Here is a 13,827-nt window from a genome sequence, read left to right on the forward strand (position 1 = left end):
GCAACGGTGTCGCCAATTCCTCCTGTTCCTCAAAAAAGGTGTAAATCACGGTACGCCAGGGTCAAAATGGGTGTAAATGTCCGCACTTTTCCCCGTCAGGTTTTGGCTTGATAGATCCCAAATTTGGCGGAGAAAAGTGCGTACGCACAAAACGAGGGGAAAATGGTGTAAAAAAAGGTGTATCCACAATGATAAATGAGGCCCCAGGTGTGTACCGGCAAAACTGAAAACGGGCCGGTTAGAAATTAAATGAGGAAAATCATAGAATATACAGGGATATGCAGAATCGGATGGTGGCTCAGGTAGTGATGAGGAAACTGTCACTGTCAGCTGCACATCTGCCAGCTGAACACCTGTAAGCAGGTGTGCTCCATGCAAATATTATGTTTCATTCATTATCTCTCAAATTAATTATCTCGTTGTTTTGGGAAAATGGAGGAAAAAATATATCGTTATCACGAGAAAACAGAGGAATTATCTCGTTATCACGGGAAAATGGAGGAAATAAAATGTATGTATGTATGTATGTATGTATGTATGTATGTATGTATGACCCTTTAGGGTTTCCTTACTAACAGGACTGTCTGCCTGGTTTCTTTTTTCTGTCCATCATCCTGTCTGTTTGTCTTTTTGTCTGTCTGTACATCTCAGGGCTTACAATACAGTGCAACACAATACTCAGGGGCTTCAATTATCTTGCATTGCATATCCCTGTGAGGACAACTGTGATACAATTGCAATCTCATTTTGTTCACTTCTAATCAGCTTGCTTCCAGAAACGAGGTTGACCCCATTCCCCTGACAGCATGGGAGTCTAAGATCCTGTTAAAGGCTTACTTCCAAGAGAAGGAAACTATCATAATTCTGAGCTTTTTCTAAGTGCACTTCTATCCTTCCTCTCCTGGGTGTCACACAGGGACATACTGTATTAAGTGAATAAGGAAACCAATATGACCTAGGGCAGCACAACATGCAGCATGTAATATTCTCCACACTCCACACTCTGTAGTGCTCTGTTTTGTAGCCTGCAGGGCTTATCCTGTTAATGACATGCACAACGCCCTAATGACTCATTAGTCTCTCCATATTAAACCTATTCAATCCTCCAGAAGGATGTTTTATACGAGATGAAGAGAAAACACATCAGAGCATACAAAAGAAAATTGAATGACAAATTCCTGGATTTTAGTTAACTTTGACATACAGAGAACTGCAAACAAGTTAATTCCACACTTGAAACAATACAATATATTTTACTCTTTCTGTTTATTATAGCGAAGATTATTAACATTGTTTACACGACTTTTAAAATGTATATTGATACAACTGTGAAGATTTCCTCTCAATCACTAGTTCACTGTGTGTTTCAGTGTGTGTGTGTGAGTGTGAGCGTACACAGTTGTTTAAAAGATATTATTTTGTTAAGCAGCCCCCAGTGACATGGGTCTACTGTCTGCCTCTTCACATCACTGAAGGATGAATTGTGCCTGGTCAGGCATGACACTGTGACATGACACTGTGCTCATCCCACCAGTTTGTTGTCGTTGTTGTTGTTGTTACTTACTGTGAAACTAAGAGTTCTTTTTCCATTGATCAGGGGCTTAGGTCAAATAAAGCCAGTTTGACAGGAGGTTGCCTATATATAGGCTACAGGGCAACATCTCTTATTTGACATTTGAGACTGGATAGCTTGTCTTTGCTGCATTCTCATACAATGAAGATGCTGTACCCTTAAGGTTTTGAATGAGCTCAGATTATAACAGGGCTGTTAATGAGTTTAGGTTGATTAGATGCGTTTTACAAATTAATTAATATCCGCAGATACTGTGTATATCATGTGTTTTTTGTCACAATGTCTTATTTTCTTTGGACTAGCTTTTGCTTTTTACTGACAGCTGACATTTTTTTTGGTACTTTGTTGGCTAACAGGCTGTTTATGTGGTTCTCTGTTTGCTGTTTGCCTTATTCATTATCCTAACATCTGTTATTATTTGAACAGGCATACATTTATTTGCTTTGAAAAGTATATGGTGGTACTGTATAGCTCAAAGAAAGTATGAATCATTTTTGCACAAGATCAGCACAGCATAGTCTTTCATTGAGAGTGAAAGAGCTTTTGTTTATGGGTTTACTGTTGTGTGGGATTTTCCCCTACAACTCCCACCAGGACCAAGGGCAGCAATGCAAAATAATCCCAGGATCCATACCGCTGCCTGTACTGAAGAAAAATGGGGACATTATCCTTGGGGGACTTTTCTCTCTTCATGACATGGTGGTGGAGCCCAGTCTGTCCTTTACCTCTAAGCCTCCTCCCATACAATGCACCAGGTAAGACAAGTCTGGAGTGGCAAAGTTGTGATTAAACAGCTATAATGTCAGGTGGTAAACCTTAGTTTCATAGTTCAGCGTATCCATGTTTGTTACTTTAAACGTCATAATCTTTCTTCTTCCAGATTTAATTTTCGAACATTCCGTTGGATGCAAACTATGATCTTTGCCATCGAGGCGATCAACAGAGATGGCAGACTCCTTCCCAACATCACACTTGGTTATAAGATCTATGACTCATGCAGTACAGCCCATCAGGCTCTGAAGGCTGCCATGGAGTTAATGGGGACTGAGAAGGCTTCAGGAGTCAAAGGAGTGACAGAGATTAAAGGCACCTGTCCTGGGACTGTACCAGCTGTGATAGGGGATGGTGGCTCTACTCAGTCTCTTGTAGTAGCCCGTTTCCTGGGAGTTTTCCATGTGCCACAAGTTAGTCATAACTATTCAAGAACTGTACACCAGTCATTTACTGTGGCAGGATAGACATAGCAATGCTGTATTACTTTCTATTGTCACTATTTCTGAGGCTTGTCCAATGCATGGTAGATTTAATTTATGGGTGGTAACCTGTAACCAACCAACTGAGCCGAGAAATGTTGGATATTGGACATGGTTTCATTACATTATTCATGTCTCCTTGCATTCAGGTTAGTTATTTCTCCAGCTGTGCCTGTCTCAGTGACAAAAAGGAGTTTCCTGCCTTTTTAAGAACCATGCCCAGTGACTTCTTCCAGGTTAGAGGGAGTTTACACATTCAGATTACTCACCTCTTTACATATGCAAAGGCAGTTGGAAACAACATAAATCTTTCAGTTTCTTGTTCTCTGTCTCCATTTAGGTAGATGCACTTGTGCAACTGGTCAAGCATTTTGGCTGGACATGGGTGGGTGTGATTGCAGGGGACGATGCCTATGGCCATGGTGGGGCAAATATCTTTGCCGATGAGGTGAGTCACACAAGTAATTAAATCATCGTAAACTGCTATTTTTTTTAAATTTGTATTATATAACCTATAACAGTGTTTCGCCCCTTTTGTTTCTTAGGTTAGAAAGTTAGGTGCTTGTGTGGCCATCCATGAGATCATCCCTAAGAACAGAGCACAGATTGCAGTTTCATCCATTGTCTCCAAGATCCGCTCATCTGGGGCCCGGGTGGTTTTAGTGTTTGCTGTGGAACAAGATGCAGCAGCATTGTTTGATGAAGCACTCAGGTATGATCCTTTCTGCTGTTCAGAATTATCCATACAATATTTATAACTTCATAAAAGCTCACTTTGGGGTGTCTAATGTGTTTGCCTATGCAAAAATGGCATAATTCTTGAATTTAGAGATGGGCTCACCGGGATACAGTGGCTGGCTAGTGAGGCGTGGAGTACAGCTGCCGTCCTCTCCACCCCTAAAAAGTACCACCACATCCTCCAGGGTTCCATGGGATTTGCTATTCGGCAAGCACACATTCCAGGGTTGCGAGACTTTCTTCTACGCTTGCATCCCACAGCTCCAGATACCCTTGACGACCCCTTCTTGATACCATTCTGGGAAGAGATGTTTCAATGCAGCCTGGGTTTGCAGACTGAAGGTCAGAAAAATAACGCTGAGGGTAAACCTCAATGCACCGGAGCAGAGGAATTGGGGAATGTGACAAATATCTATTCAGATGTGTCACAACTAAGGATTTCCTACAATGTGTATAAGGCTGTGTATGCAATTGGCCATGCACTTAAGGCTATGAGAAACTGTGTAAAAGGAAAAGGGCCATTTCCTCTACAGGCCTGTCCAGATATAGACAATATACAGCCATGGCAGGTATGGTCGTTTTCTAATTAGTCTAGATTATCAAAAGTTACAGTGCTCAAACAGCATTACAAATAAGCACCTTCTTCTTGTAGCTGCTTCATTACATAAAACAGGTGGAATACTTGGACGCATTTGGCGATGAAACCAAATTTGACATGAATGGCGACCCTGTAGCCATGTATGACCTGGTTAACTGGCAGCTGAGTCCAACTGAAAAAATTGAGTTTTTCACCATTGGAAAGTTTGATGAGATGACTGGAAAACAAAAACTTCAGATCCAGGAACATAATATTGTATGGAACGGCAACCAAACCAAAGTATGGATCTCAATAGAATAAAACAGTGTTTTGTGAATTGCATGTTGTGCAACACCATTTTTTATTATTTGATTTTGCTGTGACCAGTGTAGTATGTGCCTCCTCCTTTGCCTAGGTCCCCTTGTCAGTATGCAGCAGCATTTGTCCCCCAGGTACCCGGAAGGCAATCAGACCTAACTTCCCTGTCTGCTGCCATGATTGTGTGGTTTGTACAGCTGGGGAGATTAGCAATCAGACTGGTGAGGGCAGACTACATCCCCACATTGCCTTTTAAAAATCTGACCTATTGTACAGTTGCAGTGGAAAAGTCACATCAGCAACTAATGCTTTCTTGTCTTTTTCTTTAGATGCCATAGAGTGTATGCGCTGCCTTCCGGAGTTCTGGTCCAGTGCTGACAGGACAGCCTGTATCCCCAAAGAGGTGGAGTTCCTTTCCTATAGCGACACTATGGGTATCACCCTGGTGGCTATTTCCCTTATTGGCTCCTTCTGCACTTGCATTGTCTTCTTCATATTCTCCTGTCATAGAACCACCCCCATTGTCCGTGCTAACAACTCAGAGCTGAGCTTCTTGCTGCTCTTCTCCCTGACTCTGTGTTTCCTATGCTCCCTAACCTTCATCGGGCAGCCTACCCAGTGGTCCTGCATGCTGCGCCACACTGCATTTGGAATCACCTTTGTCCTGTGTATCTCCTGTATTCTGGGGAAAACAATAGTGGTACTAATGGCCTTCAAGGCTACTCTTCCAGGCAGTGATGTTATTAAATGGTTTGGACCTATGCAGCAGAAAGCAATCATTTTCTGCTGTGCACTCGTCCAGGTAATGACTTCAAACTGTTTATGCATTGTGAAAAGTTACAGGAGTATTTATGCAAATGTTTGAAAGATCTATTTCTATTTATTCAGGTCATCATTTGTACAGTGTGGCTGCTTGTTGCACCCCCCTCTCCTCGCAAACTGATGCCACGTGAGAGTGCAATTGTCATTCTCTTGTGTGATGAAGGTTCGCCTGTAGCATTTGCTCTGGTTCTGTGCTACATTGGCCTACTGGCCTGTATCTGCCTTATGTTGGCCTTCCTGGCAAGAAAACTTCCAGACAACTTCAACGAGGCCCGACTCATCACCTTCAGTATGCTCATTTTTTGTGCTGTGTGGGTAGCCTTTGTTCCCGCCTACATAAGCTCTCCGGGGAAGTACTCCACTGTCACGGAGGTGTTCGCTATCTTGGCCTCCAGTTATGGACTGCTGGGCTGCATTTTTGCACCAAAGTGCTACATAATCATACTAAGGCCAGAAAAGAACACCAGGAAACACTTGATGTCCAGAGTTACAGTACCACGGACAAAATGTAGGAGATTATGTTGATTTCACATTGTATGCACTTCTTGTTCTTTTCCTTCTGAATAAAAAGCTGACTTTAATTCATAGTGTGTACAAAAAAAGAACATAATGCTGGAGGTAGCAGAACTGAGGTAAATGAAACCAGTTTCACTTTACCAGCAGATGGTAGTAGTGTGCTGTCAGTGTCATACTGAATAACAGAAGGGATTCTGTTATTCAGTATGCCCTGTCAGGAGATGCACAATGTTGTCACACTCTTTTATTCTTACCCTTAACTTTCCCCAGTGTCATTAGTTTATTTTATTCATTCATCTTCCCTCCCACAAAACTTCAAATTCTTCTGGTGTAATTAAAGACCTACTTTGACATTAACTCCTCCACCCCAGCCAGAACTGAAGACTTGAATCGTAGTCATAGCCCATATTTACAAAAAACATAGAAAACCATACTTTTCTTGGCTCAAGTGGTTTTATTTTTCCAGCTACGTGACACTCTTTTGATAACCTCAGTGGAAATGTGAATGACAGCTCAGTGCAAGATCTGAATGGGATTTGGCAGCATTGTCCATGCTGATTTGACCTGAGATAGAGTGATGAGGCCCAGGGTCTCTGAGGTATGCTTTGTTGAAATCCCTGCTGTCATTGGTTAATTAAATCCTCGTACTCCAGAGGCCCTTTACATATAAGCATCACGCCTAGCTGTTCCCAACAATAACAAACTAAAACGTCAGACATTTTTCAGGCTCTCCACAGCTGCTCTCAGGCTAGCATTGATTATCCACCACTGATTGATCTGTTGTTCCTCCTCAGGCGCAGGAGTAAATTGGAAGATGGAGAGATGTCAGATTTCTGACATCTGACAGGGACTGGCAGGGGAAAAGGTGTTGGGGAGATGAGTATTTTATTGACGCTGCATTACTCCATTTACATTCATTATAAGACAGTATGAGGCAGTGGATTGATTTCCTCTCATGGTACAAAGCCTGTCTGTGTTTCATCTCCAAGAATGATCCTCCACATCATCACACTATATACTTGATTGAATTAAGCAAACCAGAACAGATCATCTTCATTCGAGGGTTTAATAATTAATTTGGTTTGAATGAGAAAACACTGTGGAGCAATTTCTTCGATAAAATGAATGGGCTATCAAATTACAGGCACACAGACGTAAAAAAGAAGCATGACATGGCTGTTAAAATTATATTAAAAAAGTGAGTGAGTGTAGGGAATGTGTCCAGAATTCGTAGAAATCCATTCCTATAAATAATGACAAAGGATATGTTGAGAGATGAGGGCATTGAGGTAAACACAGGAGGGAAGCTAAATGATGTAATCAGGCCATGACTTATACTCAAACAGCTATTTACTCAATCTTGTCACAAGTTTTGTTTGAGGCAAACACTGACCAGATGTTTTTCTTCATCGTCAAAAGACCTGCCGCCAACAGAGGTTAAGGGAGAAAAAAAGCGTCATGAATAGTTGTGATATGATATCTCAGGCTGCTCGAAAGTGTTAGCAATGATTAGGACAGGGGTGGATAAAATCAGACAAACACAGCGCATTATAATTCCACAGCCCTGCAGTAAATAACACTTTGGTGTAGCCTGTAATTTAAGGTTTGTTTTGACAAAGTCACATGTGTTGCTTTATCATAATAGTCTGTTTTGAGAAAGTAGTCTGTAGAGCTGCTAAGCAAATATTCAGTTAAGTGTCTCTCAGTTGGCACTGTTGACAATCCATTTGTGACTTCTACTTGACAGCTATATACTACTTGTAACTTTCTCTCCCACTGAATTTGAGGTGTTTGCCAGTCACACCAGCATATCACAATCACAAAAGCCACAATTAGAATTGTCAGTTTCGCCCCGACAAGCAATTATTTTTGAGTTTTCAAGGCAACATTAAACTGTCAGCAGTAAAAAGAGGTCAAAAATGTCTAATCAAACATTGCTTAACTTAATATTTGTACTGGTTATTGCAATTCAAAGTGAAAAGTCAAAAGGAAAAATACAAAATACAAGCAAAAATAAATAAATAGAATATTCACAAACTGCAGTTGCCATAAAGTTGAACCAATGTTTGGAGCTTGAAAACATTGTGAATTATTTTGTGCCATTTTTATGCAACAGCTTTTTATTGCATGGTTCAGTGTCACTGTTATCTTCTCTACCTTCCACCAGTAAAAAATGATAACAATATCAGAGGACATGATGTAGCATGATAGAAAGGTATTAAAGGAGCAGAAGCTTTACATAATCACTGAATACTGAATGGCTTGAGCGAATGATATTGCTTACATTTATGTTTTGGCTAATATAATACTCTTTTCATGATGGAGATTTCTCTTTCACCATCATCTTGACACTCTGTGAAGTCTTTTCAGGTTTTACATCTTTACTTTCACTTATTATGCTCTCAGAACCAATGTCACAGAGGAGATGGGCACCATAGAAACTGCACCAGAAACGAATGGACTCTGTCACTCACAATAGTGCCATTCACTGTGGTCGCTTGCCTTGTATAGGCTTGTAAATGATTAGAGAGTCTCAAAAATCTGTGCAGCAGTACTGATGTCTGTAGCTGCTTTTTTTTTTTTGAGTCACTGTGCTACTTAGGTGTGAGATCCATGTTTGGGTCATGGGAGAATAGATCAGAAATGTGTTGACACTATTTAACAAGAGACACCAATACAGCATTTCTTACCCTGAATAATATGTGCAAGGTCATCTGATGAATGAAAGTCTGTGATGAGTTGTCAGGGTGGCATCACACTTATTCATAAGCTGACAATATGATAATTTTTATTTCCATTTATGTAGACATACACACGCAGATCATTTTTCAACAAGAGCATTTATGTTTATTATAGATCATATTGTGTTTGGACAACATGAGCACAAGAAAATGACAGAATTTTGATTTCTATTTCCATTTCTGTTTCTTTATCTCTTGTTCTATTTATCTATCTGGCCATCATATGTTTTTTGGTGTTTTTCTCAGGCCTCAGAAGAATAACAAAACATTTTGGTGCAAAGATGCAGAACAGAAGGCCATAACTTGAGGCCAGGATGGCAAAAATCTCCACTGCAACGGTGTACTTCCTAGGAGAGCTAATGTAGGCAGGTACAAAGGCCACCCAGACAGCACAGAAGATCAGCATACTGAAGGTGATCAGTTTGGCTTCATTGAAGTTGTCAGGGAGTTTCCTTGCTAGGAAGGCGAGGAGGAGGCAGACGCAGGCCAGCAGGCCAATGTAACTCAGAGCAAGTGAGAATGCGACCACAGATCCCGTGGCACATTCAAGGATGATCTTGGGTCCCAAGCTGTCCACGATGTCTCTTTCTGCGGGCTGAGGAGGAGCCAAGGTCAGCCACAGAACACAAATCAGAACCTGCATGGGAAGGTAATATTGGGTCAGGAAATAGAGAGGCATATGTAAACAACCACAGCTGTCATACTGTGAAATGGATATTATGCAATATTCTATAATAAAGCAATCAATAACACTCAAAGTAGCTTGTGTTAAAAACACAATCACCTGTACAAGGGTGCAGATGGAGATGCCCAACCTCTGCTGAGCAGGACCAACGTAACGCATCAGGTTTTTACCAGTCGAGTGGAAGGCCACCAGGACTACCACTGTGCGGCTCAGCAGGCAGGAGATACATGATGCAAAGCTGATTCCAAGCATTGTGTGTCTCAGCATACACGACCAAGTCATGGGCCGTCCAATGAAAGCCAGTGCACATACGAAGCACAACTTGAGCCACAGCAGGAGCATGAAGCTCACCTCAGAGTTGTTGGCTCGCACCTTAAAGCAGGGGAGGGATTTTGAGGTAAAGAGACAGGAGAGATTATGGCATGGTTCTGAATATTATTTTGTATACTGTATATGTTTTGTTTTATTTCTAGGAAACCCCAATATAAACCGTATTATAAACCATTACTCTCTTAGCATGATTAAACTACAATTTAAAACCCCCGAAATGTGAATTGGCTTCATGCATGATGCTGCAAAACTTTACCAGTGGTGTGTGTCGGTAGTAAAGGAAGGTCGCCAATGTGGCAGCTGTCAGTGCAGCTCCAACACCAGATACTATAGAAAGGACGACTCCCATGGTGTCATTGTAAGAAAGGAAATCCACCTGCTGTGGAATGCAGACTGTGTGGTTTGAGTTGGACCAGAAACGATGAGGACAGCGAATGCACTTCTGCGACCCTGAGACAAGAGACAATGAGAGAGAGGGAGTTAGCAGATGTGATTACACTTTTATTTATGTTAATATACAGCAGAGTTAAAACCTTATGCTCATAACCCTCTCTCATAAAACATAGAGAGATGCTTACTGCCACAAGCAAAGATTTGGGCATATTTGTTTTGGTTGTTCAGGACTTCGAAATATATTAATAAGAAGGCAAGAAGAGTTTTTAAAAATCTATGCACACTTTCGTCAAAAGTCTGTTTCATTCCCCATACAACACAGAATCTTTAAATAAGCCCTGGATTTCTTTTTCAAAGCCCTTAATTATTACTGAGGAGCATAAACAGTATTAAGAAGCTTCAATTTGGTCTTAGTTTGTTCTGGTTTTAATACATTAAAATACGTATTGCATGAAAGCCACCCTCATCAAGGGGTGTTGAATAATAAAATTGAATTAATCTCTGTTGCCTGTCAACCTGAAACGGAAAAAAAACACATTCTCCATTGTGAAAAAAAATACAGAGGCTAGAGCTAGTGGTCACATATTATTTGTGTATATCATTATTCTGGAAGTAATTGCTTACATGCACTGGAATAACAGCTTCAGATACTGTATTAGAGTAATATGCATTCATTCAAACAGATAAAGTTAACCTTTAAAACTACCTGTTTTATTGCTAATTTCACCCCCAGTACAGGGCAGACAGTCAAAGCAGCATACAGATCTCCCTTTCTGCACAGCTTTCCTTGTACCAGGAGGACAAGGACTGCTACACACAGACACAGGCACCTAGATGCAGGTACATAATAAGATATCAGAGGCATGACACTCACAAAATAGGTTTCTTGGTAACTAAAAGAGAGAGCCATGATGACATAAAGCACTAAAAATAGACACCTGAAGTCCGCTACCTCCTCCCCACACCACTCTGTCCATGTCAATGTGAAGATTTGGCCCGTGGGAGGACACAAAATGACCCACGGTGACAAACTCTATTGTCCCTTCAGCCGTTACTTGCCAGTTGATGATATCAAATGAAGCAGGCGGGTCTCCGTTCTCGTCAAAGTTCATCCATTCCTTCAAAGCTGTTGTAAAGTTCACTTGTCGCAGGTAGTGGGCTATCTGAGAGAGAAAAAGGGTTGTTTCATATCACTTCTGAAAATGATAACATTTGTGACTTGTGTAGATTGTAGAATTTCATTTACTAGTGCAGGCTGCAGCCTCCAGACATCAGGACACTGGCCCTCCAGGAAGGGACCTTTTCCAGGTTCACAGGCCAACATGTCATTTATTGCATGGGCAATCGCGTACACAGCCTTGTAGACATTATAAGTAATTCTTAGCTGAGACACATCTGTGTAGAGAGTGTTCCCACTGCCTAGAAGAGACTCAGCACATATGGAGATTAATAAATACCTTCGTATTTGAATATAAAAGATAAATATTGCCACTGAAATTAAAAACTGAAAAAAAGAGAAACTGAATGATTTTCCAAATGACTGAAAGAGGTTGTACTTGTTTCCATCACTTCTCACCTATGACCTCTGAGCCAGAGCACAACTTCCCTCCCAGGCTAGTGCTAAAAGAGCATCCAAACACTGTTTCCCAGAGTTCTTTTGAGAAAGGGTCAGAGTTGGGTGAGTCCAGGCTTGGATTGATACGTTTCAGAAATTCTCCTAGTCCAGGGATATCCATCTTTCGTACAGCAAACCCTATTGTCCCAGCCATTGAGGGAATATTATGGGGAGCTGAGATGGACCCATAAGTAATCCAAGCATCATTAGCAATCCACTGCTTATCTGTTAAATTTTTGTAGACTACCTCGTCAATCAAAGCCTAACGAAGAGATGAGAAGCTGATATCATGAAGCAGGTATCATGCAACAGAGTGGCCACATTTGTAGATTTATAATACCTAAATAACATGACAATTACAGCTTCAAATAAGTAAATTACCTTTGCATCCTGATCTATAATAAATGTTGCCACGACTCTAGCTGTTGATTTCTGGATGGTTTCAACAATCCTTCGAATTGTCATCTTTGTGTAGTTCTTGCAATGAAAAAGACACATCAAGAATCACGGAGGGAAGTGCACATGGCAAAAGGAGAGTGGATATGGAATAATGCATTCAAAATGAGACATTACAGTACCTTTGGAATCACTTCATGGTAGGCAACACACACATCTGTTCCCTTGAGGGCATCCATTAACATCTGAATCCCAGACCTGCCAAAATCATCATCCGCAGACACGAGCCCCACCCAGGTCCACCCCATCACGCGCAGCAGCTCAGCCATGGCCCAGGCTTGTGAGGCATCGCTGGGAATTGTGCGGAAGAACAGCGGATACCTCCTCTTGTCACTCAAGCACACACAGGAGGCTATGTAGCTCACCTGTGAGGGGTGATTACACAGTTAGTGGCAGACAAGGACAAAGAAAGATAGTTCATTAAGTAAGTGATAATGAGTGTGAAAAACACAAGTAGACATATAAGCTGACTTATAAAGTAGAAAGTAGCCCCCGAAGAGAAACTTCATCCTCTGCATTTTACCCATCTTGTCAATGTAGGAGCAGTGAGCAGTGACTGTGCTGTGCCCAAAAATCAGAACCAGTTGTTTAAGCTGGTGCTTTTGCCAAAGGCAATTGCAAAAATATTTATACCCACGTCTTTAATTTGGAAGGAGCAGCAAGAGGAAATCCTCGTTGACTCAAACAGGCCAGAATTAAACCTTGCTACACAGTGATAATCCCAACAACAATGTGAAAGACAATATTGTACCAACACAGTATTACAAGCAATCGAATAAAAAACTAACAAGCACATGAATCATTGTCATGTTTGCGGAACATCGTGTCTACTCACCATGGGTAGATTAAATACCCCAAGGGTGTTTGCCACAACAATGGAGGATGACGTGCCTCCATCACCAACAATAACTGGCACTGCAGGTACAGATCCACATTCTGAGTTCCCCAGATGAACCTCCTGTCCACTTTCCATAGCCAGAGCTGATAACAGACTGGTGCTGTCTGCCAGGCAGGTATCAGCGGCCAGATAGCCAAGGGTGAAGTTGGGCAGGAGATTTGAGTTATTGTTAATTTCCTCTACTGCAAAGATCATGACTTGAAGCCAGCGATAACCACGCTGGTTAAAGCTGCACAAAGGAATAAAATAAGCAGAAAGATGAACATCAGAAATCAGGACATACTGTATTATCTGACAGTGTATTAAAAATCAAATCAGTCAGGCTAACCATGGGAAGGAAACATTCAGCTCCTCAAAACCTTACATTTCACAGGAAGCATTAACCCTCTCACGCCGGAAATCCAGCTCAGGCTGCGGTGCTTTCAGATGAACAGGGAAAAGGCCCCCGATCAGTAAGTCTCCGGCCTTGTAAACACTTCCTGGGATAGACTTTACCATCAGCCGGCAGGTCTCCCCTCCATAAACACCCTGGATCATCCCAGCAAGGCAGCAGAGGAAGAGAATACAGAGATGCATCACCTGGAAGACAGGAGCTCAGTGAGGGAGATAAATTGAAGGACAAAGTGTAAACAACAGTGATTAGTTCAAAGTGTGTAAATACAGCCTGATAAAAGTGAGCATGAGCCTGCGGGAGAATTTGTGACCTCTTAGTTTTCTGAAAGAGCAAAGCAACAGTTGTTTAACATAAATTGCAAACAAGTTTCACAATTATGCTCAGACCACAAACACATACCTCAACAGTCCGGTAGAAAGTCTGAGAGACTCTTTGCAACAGTGGCTATGGGTCAGTTCTTGCCAAACCAAAGGACGGAAGAGGGAGACGACGCATCTGATATACAGAAATCTCTGCCA

The 13,827-nt window shown here is 41.5% G+C and overlaps 2 protein-coding genes across 2 annotated transcripts; one reads left to right on the forward strand and one right to left on the reverse strand.

The window, feature by feature from the left end:
• Positions 1-2,185: 2,185 nt before the first annotated feature.
• On the forward strand, positions 2,186-6,603 carry LOC310996353 (extracellular calcium-sensing receptor-like; the record flags this gene model as incomplete). Its single annotated transcript, XM_083985729.1, has 11 exons — positions 2,186-2,328; positions 2,454-2,757; positions 2,976-3,062; positions 3,167-3,274; positions 3,372-3,538; positions 3,656-4,133; positions 4,217-4,441; positions 4,557-4,680; positions 4,789-5,261; positions 5,348-5,773; positions 6,592-6,603. Exons 1-11 carry the CDS (start codon positions 2,270-2,272, stop codon positions 6,601-6,603), a joined length of 2,463 nt encoding a protein of 820 aa, XP_083841855.1. The 5' UTR covers positions 2,186-2,269.
• Positions 6,604-8,746: 2,143 nt separating this feature from the next.
• On the reverse strand, positions 8,747-13,452 carry olfcs1 (olfactory receptor C family, s1; the record flags this gene model as incomplete). Its single annotated transcript, XM_083985730.1, has 9 exons — positions 8,747-9,175; positions 9,323-9,595; positions 9,810-10,003; positions 10,653-10,776; positions 10,885-11,109; positions 11,193-11,361; positions 12,216-12,382; positions 12,853-13,144; positions 13,280-13,452. 9 exons carry the CDS (start codon positions 13,450-13,452, stop codon positions 8,747-8,749), a joined length of 2,046 nt encoding a protein of 681 aa, XP_083841856.1.
• Between the last annotated feature and the right edge of the window lie 375 nt (positions 13,453-13,827).

Source organism: Trachurus trachurus (genome assembly GCF_905171665.1).
Source record: "Trachurus trachurus genome assembly, chromosome: 13".
In the NCBI taxonomy this organism is placed as follows: Eukaryota; Metazoa; Chordata; class Actinopteri; order Carangiformes; family Carangidae; genus Trachurus; species Trachurus trachurus.